Here is a 14,730-nt window from a genome sequence, read left to right as displayed (position 1 = left end):
TTGTGGTTGTGTTTGTTGATGGTTCTCGAGATGCGTTCTCGGTTGAGTGGGGTCACTTGCGGGAGTGATCTCACGCCCTAGTTTCGCCCTTCGTGGAACCCGCCACGAAAGGGGATGTGCACATTAATGGACGGGGTTATCGCTCGTACGATGAGCGGGGCTTAGGTGGGAACGGCTGCGTCCCCCATCGCGGCGGTGGCGGTCCAGGTGGACGGTCGGTATTGAGACGATGGGAGTTGGTGGTGTGTGTGTGTGTGTGTGTGTGATTCACATTTTGTCTGTTTATCTTATTGTTGATATATGTATTGAATTGTGTGATTAGTATCGACCCGTTTAAATGTTTTAAAAACTGTGGTGATCCATTCGGGGTGGTGAGCGATTATTGAGCGGTGTGTGATATGACGCGTATGGGATAGCCGGATGAGTCATCACGTGGCGCTAGAAGTCTTCCGCATTGTGTCGACGAAGTCTAGTAGCTTTGATAGTTTTAGTTGTAGACCGTATGAGAACCTTGTAATTCCTTTTATTAGTTTTGGTTTTGGAACCTGTAATCACTTAATCTATAATTACTTTAAAAGTACGTTTCTTTATTGTCTTATGATATTCAGTACCTCGGGCAACCGAGATGGTAGTATCCTTATACCTGAGTGGTCCTGGTAAGGCACTTGGAGTATGGGGGTGTTACATTGGCCTCCTTTTATAGGAGATTTATCAAGAACTTCAGTTCAGTTGTTGCTCCAATTACTGAGTGTATGAAGAAAGGAGAGTTCCACTGGACTGAGAGTGCTCAAAAGTCCTTTGAAAGGATCAAGAAATTGATGTGTGAGACTCCTATTCTCAAATTGCCGGACTTTGATCAACTCTTTGAAGTAGAGTGTGATGCCGATGGGGTAGGCATTGGTGCAGATCTGATCCAAGCTCGAAACCCGTAGCTTACTTGATGAGAAATTGAATGGAGCTAAATTAAAGTATTCTACCTATGACAAGGAATTTTATGCAATTATCGGGCGATCATGCATTGGAGTCACTATTTGAAGCCGAAGCCATTTGTGTTACATTCTGATCATGAAGCTTTGAAGTATATAAATGGTCAACACAAATTGAGTCACAGGCATGCTAAATGGGTGGAGTACTTGCAATCATTCACCTTTTCCAAAGCAAGTATAAAGAAGGAAAACAAAATGTAGTGGCGGATGCACTATCAAGGAGGCACTCCTTCATCACAACTATGGGAACCAGGGTCCTTGGTTTTGAGTTCATGAAAGAGATGTACAAGGAAGACCCCGACTTCTCTCGAGGAGTGGGTCACACAGTTTGAAGGGCATAGGGTTCCAGGGAACAAATACTTGCTGCAAGATGGGTTTCTATTCCAAGGGAACAAGCTCTGTGTTCCAAGGGGTTCCTCTGAGACCTCCTAATCAGGAAGTCCATTCAGGAGGCTTAGGAGGGCATTTTGGTGTTCAAAAGACACTAGACATACTACAAGAACAGTTCTATTGGCCAAAAATGATGGGGGATGTCCAAAATGTTCTTAGGAGATGTTCAGTGTGTCAAATGGCTAAGAGTTCCTTCCAAACTGGTCCATATATCCCATTACCAGTACCAAGTAAGCCATGGGAGGATGTGAGCATGGATTTTATTGTTGCATTGCCAAGGACACAGAGAGGAAAGGATTCAATCATGGTTGTTGTTGACATGTTCAGTAAGATGGCCCATTTTATAGCTTGCAAGAAAACAAAGATCTTTTGCCAGTGTTCTTTGAGCTATACCTAAAAGAAATTGTGAGGCTTCATGGGGTTCCAAAGACAATTGTTTCAGATAGAGATACAAAGTTCATGAGTTACTTCTGGAAAACTCTATGGAAGCTGCTCAAAACAAGACTGTTGTTCAGTACTTCTCACCACCCCCAAACAGATGGCCAAACTGAGGTCACTAACAAAACCTTGGGTAGGATCCTAAGATGTCTTGTAAACAAAAGTCTAAAGGATTGGGGCATCAAATTAGCAAAGAAGAATTTGCCTTCAACAGATCACCATCAATCAAGCATCGGTCATAGTCCTTTTGAGGTTGTCTATGGGATTAATCCACTAATGCCTGTAGACTTGTCATCTGTACCAAGAAATGAGGTGAATCATGATGCTAAGGCCAGGGCGAGAACAACTGCAAAACTCCATGACACTGTGAAAAGGGAAATTGAGAAGACCAATGAGAAGTACATGAAACAGTCCAAGGTACATCAGAAAAGGAAAGAATTTGTTCCAGGGGATTTGGTCTGGGTTCACTTAAGAAAGGAGAGATTTCCAGCAAGAAGAAAGAACAAGTTAATGCCAAGAGCTGATGGCCCCTTTGAAATTATTGAGAGGATTGGTCCAAATGCCTACAAAGTGGATCTACCAGGAGAGTATGAGGTGCATGGCACTTTTAATGTAGGTGACCTAAGTCCATATTATGAGGATGCTGAGGGGGAGGAGTCATCAGGCTTGAGGACAAGCCCTGTTCAACCAGGGAGGTTGCGGCGGAGCCACCGACCAGACACCCCACAAATGCAAGCAGCCAAAACAAAGACCACACCCATTTCAGGAAGCAACCAAACTAGGCTAAGTTTAGTGGCTAATAGGTACGAGTACAAGCCCACCCACCAGCTGCCACCATGGCCAGCTGGTTGGTCACTAAACTAGGCTCAGAAAAGTCCTAGGGGTCCAAGGGAAAATCACAATGCAAGTCCTAGAAAACCAAGTCGACAGAATCGCAAAGAAATGACAAACAACAAAAGCAAACTTTCCATTTCTGGCTAAACCATGAGGAAAAAGCACACAAAGAACTTTTGGCTTGTCTTCCCATATACCAGATACAACCTATAGCCAATTTTAATGCCAAGGACTCAATCATTTCGTCCTCAAGTGCCTACATTCAACGAAAAAGCCAGCAATGAATGCAAGGACCACAACCCATCATCACTTTGTCACACCGCATTTCTCTTTTGTTTTCATTCCAATTTACAATTAAGAGCTTTTAAACCGTTGTAATATTGTACTTGGACTCTTACCAAAGATGTGAGGAGGGATCCTTACCCTTGGATGTAGTTTTCTTTCAAGTTTGTAACCTAAAAGGGCCTATATAAGGACCTCAACTCGATCGTTGTAACACAAATGATTTATGAATGAAACCTGAGAATTCTCTCAAATTTAAACCTCTTAATATTGTGCTTAGTCTGTAGATTAGAGTCGGGCTTGATAATAACTCGTGCTTAGACTGTGGTTATTGATTAAGTACTGTTAGTAGAGTATAAACTTTCCCGTGTCTTTGAGACTCGTGGTTAGTTTAGCTTTCTTTGTTTGTTTCATTGAGTCTTTCTGTGTTAATCAGGGAATCTCTTAACTCTAACACCCCAAATTGTTAGCTTAATTCCCCGTGAGAATTCTGTGGGTTTTATAGTTGATAATTATATCCAAAGTTCCCTCCTTTCGGTCAAATCCCGAACTGTCTCAATTACATCCTTTGTGTTCATGTCGGTCGTTCGGTTGAGTCTAAAAAATACTTTGAGTCCTCTAAAAATCCTGGAGTTTTGCTCAGATTTAGTTCTTATATCAAAGTAAATTACTGCCAAGTTTCATGATTTTAGGAGGTCAATTCATAATTTTATTAATTAGCACAAGTTTATTGCATCCCTGAGAAACTGTCCTTGGTTTGCTGGTTTGATTGTTGTAATTGTCTAAACCCTTGGACTTTACACTGCACTTTCACATTAATCGATTTAGTCCCCCATAGTTTCCCAACAAGCAGAAGTTCGTTGCTTTTCTTCTCTTTACTATCATCGCCAACATCCCATACAAAATTATCATCCTCATCCTCACGATCGACACTAATTATACGCTTCCCAATTTGTTCATCGCGAGATCGACTATCCCCCATAAAACCTGATCAATGCACGAACCACAAAAAAATCAAAGGAAATAAAACAATACAAGCGAAGATAACTCTCCGTAAGGACGAGAAGAGAAAGCCTCGAGCAAGCCGATACAGAATCTCCACAGTGATTTTCTAAGAAAAACCCTCAAAGACCCTAGGAGCCCTTTTTTCTTATCAAGAATTAAATAAAAGATAGATTGGTATTTTATTAGGACGATTTTAGCAAAATTTACGAACCGTAAATGTTTTATTTTATTATTAAAATCGAGCGCTGGGCGCTTCGGTCCCTTAAAAAGCCCTAAATTGATGACCCAGAAGCTCAGCATACACACACGACAGTCACCCACTCACCGGCAAGAAGTGACAGAGAGAAGATAGTAGAGAGTAATCAGCAAGTATCAATGGCGAAACCAGGGCGTGGGAGGGGTCCATCACCCTCCAACTCCATTTCAGCCTCTGGTTCATCCTCCCGTTCCCGCTCCCGCTCTCGTTCCTACTCTCGCAGTTCCCGTTCACGTTCCCGTTCTCGCTCTCGCTCCTTTTCATCTTCGTCTTCTTCCCCGTCTCGCAGCGTCAGTTCCCGCTCTCGCTCTCCCTCTGGTTCCCGCTCTCCTCTTCCTCCTCCTCCTCCCCCTCCTCCTTCTCGTAAAAGGTACCGCCTTCCACCTCTTCTTTAATCTTTTATCAGCGAATTAGGGTTTGTATTTCATAAGACCGTATCAATTTAGGGTTTCCGAGGACTTTTCTGCTTCGTTTGAAATCTCAACATGTTTGTTTGTTTGTTTGGGAGAACTTGGCCAACAGTACTTCTGCCAACTCGTGAACTAGGACTCTAGGATTTTGAAAATTTATATATTTACAATTAGCGTTGTTTTCATTTTGTGCCGAGCCACATGTCTCTGGTCAATGGTTATGTCTCGAGAAAACACCACTATTATGGCAATGCATTCATTGTTTTGTAACCAAATAACCAATTTCCTCACTTTAATGGTGGTGTTTTCTAGGTTAAATTAAATTGTTATATGTTGTGGCTGTATGGATGTTAGTGCCGCTTTGCTATTGCAACTCTATGCTAGATTGCTAGCTACCCTTTAGCATGGCTAAACCCTCTTTCTTCCTAGTTTATTAAGGGTGATGATGTAGTGGGTGGGGATGGTTGCACCTTATGTTGTTTTGCCTTAGATTGTAGCGGTACTGATCTTGTAGTAATTGGGACAAGGAATTAGTTAGATAAAGAAATTCTAACATATGACCGACAGTTAGGCTAAGAAATAGGTAGGTTGTTTGATTGAGGAAAAGCCTATGCTAGGAAAACTACTTAATTTGACAAACTCTCACTTTAAATTGTACTTTTTGCAGTCCTGCGGAAGTGCCAAGGCGGGCCCATTCTCCATTGGTTCCGGCTAGAAAGGCTTCTCCTCCTAGGTAAATTGTTGGATGTACATTTATTCAAATCTTGCTACTCTTTGATAATATAACTTGACTTCCTAGAACAAGAAGTTTATCTTGGTCAGTAAAAGGACTTTTATTGTCCCCCAATCTTTTAGAAGCTACTATTGATCGATTACGAAGCCCAAAATACCATATTTTGACACCACTTTTTATCTTGATGATACAATGAAGCTTTATGCATATGTAACTCATTTTTCTGTGTAAGACACAAGATTAGTTTGATAGAATTTGTGAGATAGGCAGCACCTGAAAATTTGTTTCCCATTTCTTCTCACTTCTGGGTAACAAGCTGACAGGGGAATCATAACACGTGACAATATTCCCTGTGATGTTTATTCAAAAGAATTGTTCAGATTTTTTCATTCTGTGGAATTGAATACCTCTAAGTATAGTTTTCTGAGAAAAATGATGCCAAATGCTGCTGACTTCCAAAGAAAAACATAAATGGTTTCTGTCTGCTCCTTTTGTCGAATGGCTTGTCTGTGTTATGTCATCGGTTAGGATGGTGTACTCTTAATATATAAGGCTTTGAATCAGTGTAATATGGATATGGGAATTGGGATGCATTGTTAGGAAAGTTGCACTAGTCTGAATGAAATAAGTTTACCTCGATCTCCCGCATTAATTTGTTATATTTTTGCACCAGAAGGTGGTGTCTGGAATGTTGTAGGAGGTAACCATGAAAATGGTGGAGGACAATCTCTCACACGAGTTGCTTTTCAAAGAAATGGACTGATAAAGGGGGTGGAGAGAGGAAGAGTGAAGGGGTAAACAATGATAAAAACAGTAACTTGTTATCTGCTTAGGTCTTGACCCTTGATAAAACACGGATGGTACAGATTCTATTATCTGTATTTATGCAGTTGATTGAGGACTGCTGTGAATCCTGACACGTATAGTGATTCTGTTGGGGCTAAACTTAAACAATTCCCACCCCGTCTCTGTCTCTACCTAGATGCCTTGATACCCCCTCTGACGAATACACTTCATTCTGTTTGTTTCATTTGGTTTATGTTGTGCTCCGGCTGATAATTTCAGGAAATCTTCAACAATTTTGGAGTCAAAGGTCCTTCATGTTGATAAGCTCACAAGAAATGTCAACGAGGGTCATCTTAAAGAAATCTTTAGTATGTCCCTCTCCTACACTTTTTTTTTCTTGTGGATGCATATCATTTAAACATTGCGGTTGTCTGTACTGCTTCTTTAAAATTCAATTGCGTGTGGAGATGCACTAATATTTATAAGCCATGAGGTAACGATCAACTATAATTTTTCTTCTACTAATCCTATTCTTAGTATGAATGACATTAATGCAACTCTGTACAAGTATTGCTCATTAGCTTGTGAAGCATTATTGGTATGAAGTATGAACTTAAATACTTGTGTTATGTCTCTAGCAGATCTTATGGCTTTATATTGATTACTTGTCCTCCAAGATAGAGATCTGAAATGCTCTTTGTTTTGAAACCAAAGGTTACTCTGAGTGCAATTCCTTCTATATTACTGCTGCAACTTATTATGTGTCCAGTCCCTCCTATATTCTTGGTGCTCTCCTTCTAGAGCCATCATCACGTTGTCTCTCTCTGAATAATTTGGATTCAGAATGTAGCAAGACAAGCGAAACAAAGCTTAACTGTGTTTTTTTTCCTGGTTGGTAAAGTCTGTAATTTAAGGTTATGTAGTCTGACTAGGAATTTTCATTAAAGATCCAAGTGCTACTGTAGTCTGTGCTACAAATGTATCCCGCGTACCTTATGTGTTGACTGTGCCACCTGTGTATCTTCTGCTGCTCTACACTTGCCAACATCCATGGCATTTGGATAAACATTTCTATATCTGACGTTCGCATTATTTTGTTTCTTGCCAGGCAACTTCGGTGAGGTTGTTAATGTAGAGCTGGTTATGGATCGAACTGTAAGCTACAATTTTCTATGGACTTGGTATATATTTACGAGGCACACCTCTGGTAGTTGAACTAGCGTTGTATGCTTGTACAGGTTAACCTTCCAAAAGGATATGGATATGTGGAGTTCAAGACACGAGCTGATGCTGAGGAGGCGCTTCTGTACATGAATGAAGTATGTTCAGCCTCATAATCATATAACATTTAGTGTTCAATTTCAGTGAAATTATATTGTTACATATTGCTTCGATGCAGGCGCAAATTGATGGAAACGTGATTAAGGTAACATTCACTTTACCTCCGAGGGAGAAGGTGTCACCCGTGAAAGCTGCTGTTCCTCCAAAGAGGGATGTTGCTAAAAATGATGGTACAGATGCTGGAAAGGATGGACCCAAACGTACAAGAGAACGTAATGTCTAATTGATATATCAGTCCATTTGCAGTATACTTAATTACTTATTGTCTTACGCTTAGCTAGGCTCACATTATCTCTTTGATTGTTCTCAGCTTCTCCCCGTTCAAGGAGATCTCCTGTTGCTCGTAGAGGTGCTTCGCCTAGAAGAATTGATCCTCCACCTCGCCGCCGTGCAGATTCTCCAATTCGCCGTCGTGATTCTCCTCCTCGCCGAGGTGATTCACCTTCAAGGAGGCGCCTTGCATCACCAAGAGGTCGTTCTCCTCCAGTGAGGCGCTTAAGATCACCTATGAGGTTAGCTAATTGTGGATTATGTTTTTATTTATCCATATATTTATTTATTGCTGTGTTCACCACCTTTAGAGACTGAATAGGCTTGCTTACTCTGAACAGGGGTTCTCCACGAAGGCGAGGAAGCCCTCTGAACCGTAGACGTTCTCCTGCTCCCTCGCGACGACGGTATGTGCACTTCAAAAATACTTCTCTTGAACTGTTTAAGAATGCAAGATTGCACACATCTTGAAACAGTATGATGTAGTTTGTTTTGTACAAAAATTATAGCACATTGCTCGGGATATTTTAATCCCCTCAGAGAAACTCCCTCCACATCTTAATGTTCCTCTCATATGCTATATACACAGTTCTTAAGAAAAATGAATAAAATACCCTAATAAAGAGATGAGTGGACACAATTAATCAAAACCCTTTTGAACATTAAGTGATTTAACACATTAAGCCTCAATTACTGCCATCATTGTTGACCACTATAGGCTCATGGCCACAAATTCCAGATCACTAATGCCGGCAATGGACCACCACCCCCACTATCCTGACCACCCAAAAACACTCGCTTGACCCCCATGCTACCACACCCTCCTAAACTCCGGTCAACTAGCACCAACCACAATCGACATTTTCGCACCAACAACTATTTCGAAAACGACGACCACCATTTGAGGCGTATAAAGGCCGGAGAGTACGCCGATGGTGGTAGATTTAAAGAATACATGTCTCTCTGTAGATCTGCATTTTGAGAGAGGAAGAAATTTGGCTTTTGGGTAGGAAGGAGGTGGAAGGAGGGGAAGGGGTAAATGGCACAAGTCCTATGGAGGATGGTGACGGTCGACTTGACGGTGGTTCGCCCGTGCCGTACGATTTGTTATGGTCACAATTGAAGGGATGTGGTGGGGAAGGTGACAGGCAAGTGGGTGGCAGCAAAGTGGGGATTGGCCGTGGGTCGGAGGAGTGTGGTGGAAGTTGGTAGAGCTTGAAGTTGTATGGTGGTGGTTGATGGAGGATTTCAGAGAACTGGCGTTAGATGGCTTTAGTGATAAATAGGTAAAGGATTAGTAGTAGTTGATTGGCGCACTTTATCTAAAACCTTCCCCTAATAGGAAATAAATAGAATGGCAGGAACTAAAAGATACAGACTAAAAAGGAATATGGGAGGAACAATAAGATGTGGAGGGAGTATGAAGTAAAATGATCCCTCTATTTTAGTGGTAAACAAGAGGAAGATAAAAGGGACCGTGGGCAGGGCAGTTGCCCTAATCTCCCTTTTTGCTGTCGTACACTTGTGGGGGAGCGTGGTTTGTTGAATTAAATCTCGAATTTGGTCACAGTGTCAGCAGTATTCTTGCTAACTTGTTAATGTGGGCAATATGATAAAATGCGGTCATGTTTATCTTCAAAACCTTTACAGAACAGTTGTGTTAGCTGTCACGGCGTTGATTTAATACTATGGTACTCTTATGATTTTGGATAACAAGCACATGGAGTTTAAAAGTCACAACGTGGCCTTGACAATAGTGAGCAAGATGATGCATCCTCCTTATAGAAGACCTAATAAAATCGTGGCACTTACCCTAATCTCCCTTTTTATTGTACACTTGCACAGGTTGGTGACGTGATGCATAGTATTAAATCATGGGTTTGGTCATGGTACGGTAGCAGTTTGTTTGCCTATTATCATTAAATGCGGCCAATCTCGCTAAAATGCGATCGTTGGTAATCTCTAGATTCTAGATCCTTTACTTTAATGGTCACATTGGCCTTGATCTAATATTGTGATGGGTTTGGATAACTAGCACATGAAATTTAAGAGTCAGAATGTGGCTTTGACAGTTATGAACTTATAATGACTTTTTTTCTGTATAAAGATAGTGAGCAAGATGATGCAAACCTCCTTATTGAAGATCTTAGATCGTCTAAGTAGGAGATTTTGTTGAAGCAGAGCATAGTGTGCTTTAGGCACCAAAGTTTCCTATAATAGTTTCCATTGGGAAAGAAATTTTATAGATAGCTTCTTGAATCCAGTTGTTGATGATATGGTGGGTATTGAGTCATAGATAGGAGTTGGAGAAGGATTTCGGAGCTTTGTAGGCGCTTCTAGTAAGTCAAAAGTTATCAGCAGTTTTTGGACTCTCTTGGTGACGTTCTTGGAGGCAAGGTGTGACATGAGGGCTGGAAGTTTTCTGACTGATATGAGGTGTAGACGTGTAATTTAGCACATTCTGGTTGGAAACTGCCACCGAAAAGTGAAAATTTGGAAACACAACTCAAGTATTTTGTATGAATAAAAAGGATAGCTGAAAACCGTACTCAACTATGACCTTTTAGTATATAGGTTTCCTAGTTAGGAACTAAGTGCATTATGTTATCATTTGCAAGAGGACATCTTCTCCATTTATCTTTTATTCATGATACTAACTTGTGGTATTGGTTGTTATGTGCTACTGGTCACTGTTTTCACAGAAAATATCATGGCACGCACACCTTTACTTGTCAGCCAATATCTAATAGCAATGCTTATGTAGTGAAATGTTCTTTTTGCTAATAAAAAGGGAGGATGAGGATTTTTTTTAGAAACAAATAAGAAGTTGTTGACATCAACCTGTATTGGATACCAGAGCTGTTTCTTGTGCGTATTGTTTCTTGGAGCTATGTCAATCACCGCGGGCTTGGATTTCTGTTAATAAGGTTTTCAGGCTAATGTTAGTGTTCTTTTAAGGATTTCGTTGATCCATATATTTATTTGCTAATAAAAAGGGAGGATGCGGTTTTTTAGAAACCAAAAAGAAGTCATTGACATCAGCTGGTACTGGATACTGGAGCCGTTTCTTGTGCTTATTGTTTCTAGGAGCTATGTCAATCGCAGTGGGGATTTGTCTTGTATTTCTGTTAATAAGGTTTTAAGGCTAACGCTAGTGCTCCGTTAAGGATTGGGGATGTAAGGATATAGTTCTTAAGCTTCCATAACCTCTTACTCATAATATAATTGTTGTCGTTGGAAATTCCTTCCGTAGACTGCTGAAATATGTTCTGGTGAAGATTCATTGGACAGCGAGAACTTTGATTTATAGATACGTTTGTGGATATTCTCTATATAACCTGACTTTGTAGTTGATTAAATTCCCATATAAAACGTTTTGCAGGTCACCACCTTCCAGAAGAGGACTTCCAAGATCACCTGCTGGCCGTAGACGTAGCCGCTCTCCAATTCGTAGAGGCCCTCGCTCCCGCTCAAGATCAATGTCACCTCGAAGGTAATTGCAGTGCATTTTGCATTCATTTCCGTTTCAGATGAGCCCTCACTACCTTTTGCCTTTAGTATGTTGTGGAATTAAAAATGGTGCTTCATATTTTTGCGCTTCTATATTGTGAGATGGGAGTCAATCTCATTATGAGTCATGGGATTATTCTACGTGATGTGTTCACACTTCAGAGTGCTAATATCGCAGAGCCTTTTAAGCACCCAAGGAATGTTGTTTGTGTATATTTCCTCTGAGCCTTGTAATGTTGCTTTTATAGCAACCGGAACCGTTCATGAATGAGCTCTATATTGTGAGGTGGGAGTCAATCTCATTATGAGTCATGGGATTATCCTATGTGATATCTCCTTATCTTGCCTTAGGCGGAGCCTTTGAAGCACCCAAGGAATGCTGTTTGTGTATATTTTCTCTGAGCCTTGTAAAGTTATTTTTGTAGCAACTGGAACCGTTCTTGGATGAGCTCTTTTGTTGCCAGTAGCCATGGAGACTAGGGACATATAATGGACTTGCTAGCAGTATAACCCCTGCAGCTCTTTTAGGTCTGTAGAGCTCTCATCTTGGAGAGCTGCTGATGTGGAGCTGTACATTTGTGATGGTTATTGTGTTTGATGAACATTTCTTATAAGTAAACCTATTGAAATTTTGTAGAGGGCACAATTCCATTTGAACTGTTTCAGGTGACATCTTTTTTAATGCACTATTTCTCGCCTGATTAAGCTTTACATTACAGACCATGGTTATGGTGATGTGGTCAGTTGTTGGGTAGTCAATGTATGTTGTGGGGTGGTTGGGGTAAGTCACAAGTCCACAACTTGACACAGTGGTCAGTTGTTGTGTAACTTGGTTGTGAGTGACTTGATGATTGTGATGTGGTCAGTTGTGTAACGTGGCTGTGGGTGACTTGATCGTTTTGAAGTGGTTGATGAGGTTCAGGTAGTAGTAGCAAGGGTTAGCTGGGTGGATGATGTTCAATATGGTGAGGGGTGATTGGATTGACTATGTAGTGGTTGTTTGTGGGTCAGGCAGTAGTAGATCAGGTAGTTGGGTGATAAGCAGTGTTTTTAAGGGAGATCGACAGTGTCGGTATGTTGGTTGGTGGGAATGATAAGGAGGTAAACTAGACATTTCATAAACCAACACTTACTCACATAGTGGCATAACAAACAAACTTGCCAAGATGGAATATGAACTATTGACAGAAAGTCAGAAACGCCCAAAAGCGAAATTTGTAAACAATGAAACGGGACACGAGTACTTTTTACTCTATATCTTATTCACATGTTATTTCAAACGGGCCAATTACATAATTCCAATTGAACCCCGTTCTGGAAAAACAATGTCCATGTGAACTGTTCATTTTAGCCTATGCGTCCTGCTGCTAGATCCTTGTCTTCTTAACACCAGAAGATTTCCTAGGAAAAGATACTGCTGTTTAAGCGTGCTATATAAACCGGTTTACTGGTGACTTCCTCACATTCTAAAGGTTGGTTTTTTCTCTTTTCTTACAGAAGACCACCAGTTAGAAGGGGTAGATCGTCATCCACTTCTGCATCTCCTAGTCCCAGAAGGGTATGTTTGTTACCTGTAGCTATTTTGTTTGTACAACAACAACAACAACAACATCAGAGCCTTAATCCCAAAATGATTTGGGGTCGGCTGACATGAATCATCCTTTCGAACCGTCCATGTATCACAGGCTATTTTGTTTGTAATATCATATAATTACGTCTCATGCCATTTTTTGCATGTATCACAGGCTCCCCGGAGGATATCTAAGAGCCCTAAAAGGTAACTTGCTTTACTGGTGATTGGGGTTAGATGTTAAATGATTAGAAACAGCTTTTTATTGCTTGTTGTCCTTGATTTATCGATAAATGAGGCTCATAGTTTGATAAATGTTATTAAATATCAATCATCTTTTTAAGTCTTCATATGGGGTTTGTTTATTAAACAGTTTTTTTGGGGGAAAAAAATACTTACCTACTTTCCTAGTTTGAGTTGGAGGGGAAAGTAGGAAACGAGAAAGATCTCCTATTCCTTTGGAGAACTCATCTCCCTTCTTAAAGCTGGAAAGTCCGTTTTTCCTTGCTTTCGTTTGTTGTGAAAAAAGTTCTGCTAAACCAGCCCCGATCCAATGCAGCCTTAGTTTGGCAATGATATCAAATGTTGTATTCGGATAAACAGCTGTTGGTGCATATTGTGTTTTTCATCCCCAAGAGGTTGTGTTGGTTTCTCGGAGTAGTAGAGAGTTAATTGGCAAAGGTTTTAGGGATCACAGTGAGACTTCTATAGTGGCAGTAAATTTAAAAAAGTCCTGTGGTCAGATATGGTGATTTTGACTTAGCTCTGAGACTTCGATCTACCCAAAACTTCATTTTTATATGCTGTGGATAAGCCTCTTTATTCTTTTATGATACATTAGCTAGCCCATGGGATTGATTGACGTCTTATGAGTTGTTACTGTGACAGTGGCTTTCGTTAGAACTGCCACCTACGTTAAGTAGTTTTTTCCTTTGTTTGGCTTAAGTAGTTTTATTGCTTGTTTGATTGTCTTCTCTGTAATTTCAAGTTTTCACTGAAATTTTAATTGAGGATTACCTTGTGCCCTTCTTTTGAAGGTTTATGTATCCTTAATTTGAGTGTGTAACTTTAAATATCAGTTGAAAGCTAATCAAACGCGTACCGATCCCTACTATACGGGTGTTTGGATAATAGAAGAAATTGTAGTAGCAATTTTCAAGGTTACAAATTAAAGGACCTGTTGTGAGGTGTTTACAATATATGTACAGATTGATTTTCTGTATTCCGGAATTGCAATTTTCCAATACAACCGATGAATTCGTATATGTTGCAGGACCTTTAAAGGACGGAGCAGGAGCAGCAGCCGAAGCACGAGCAGCAGTGCATCCCCGCCTCGAAAACCTTGAGCTTCTGATATGTTTTCCAGGACGGCCTGATTACTGGAATCATCTTATGTATCAACTATATGTTTTCCGGCTAAAACATGCCTCTTTTCCATCTCCTGCATCCTGTTGTGTATTTTGCTTTGACCTTTCTTGTGCGACACTTTACACATTACTGGAATTGAACCCTTATGCCAGGTGCTAAATTTCTACCTTTTTTTTAATTCAAGACCTATGGTGTATCTTGGTGGCGGTAGTTAGCCAGCCACTGTAACGAATGGTTGCTTTATTGCAAGCTCTGATTGATGAAGTTAACATGTGGTACTTGCCTGGTTGAGATCATTCGGGATTGTGAATTTGTAACCACATCATTGATTTTGAACACTGGTTTACGAATTTACATGGAACACTGGCATGTTGGTTTGATGGGCTAACCTTGAAGCTTGTCTTGACGTGGCCTCTATATATGATATTATGCTGAAGCGCTTACTTCTGCCTTGCTAGTTGCTATACGAGAATATGCTCCCTAGATACCAAGTCACTCGGTCACATGAAGAATTTACAATTACATTATTAACTTATCACTGTGTTAAGTAC

The 14,730-nt window shown here is 40.6% G+C and overlaps 1 protein-coding gene across 1 annotated transcript; it reads left to right on the top strand.

Annotated features, from left to right (window-relative positions):
• Positions 1 to 4,144: 4,144 nt before the first annotated feature.
• On the top strand, positions 4,145 to 14,475 carry LOC141611914 (uncharacterized). The gene is made up of 12 exons (XM_074430566.1): positions 4,145 to 4,561; positions 5,269 to 5,334; positions 6,400 to 6,488; positions 7,229 to 7,275; positions 7,359 to 7,439; positions 7,520 to 7,673; positions 7,772 to 7,973; positions 8,073 to 8,138; positions 11,114 to 11,224; positions 12,739 to 12,799; positions 12,987 to 13,018; positions 14,085 to 14,475. Exons 1-12 carry the CDS (start codon positions 4,311 to 4,313, stop codon positions 14,155 to 14,157), a joined length of 1,233 nt encoding a protein of 410 aa, XP_074286667.1. The 5' UTR covers positions 4,145 to 4,310; the 3' UTR covers positions 14,158 to 14,475.
• The last annotated feature ends 255 nt before the right edge of the window (positions 14,476 to 14,730 follow it).

Source organism: Silene latifolia, chromosome 11, assembly GCF_048544455.1.
Source record: "Silene latifolia isolate original U9 population chromosome 11, ASM4854445v1, whole genome shotgun sequence".
Taxonomy (NCBI): Eukaryota; Viridiplantae; Streptophyta; class Magnoliopsida; order Caryophyllales; family Caryophyllaceae; genus Silene; species Silene latifolia.
This window is presented reverse-complemented; position numbering and strand designations above follow the sequence as displayed.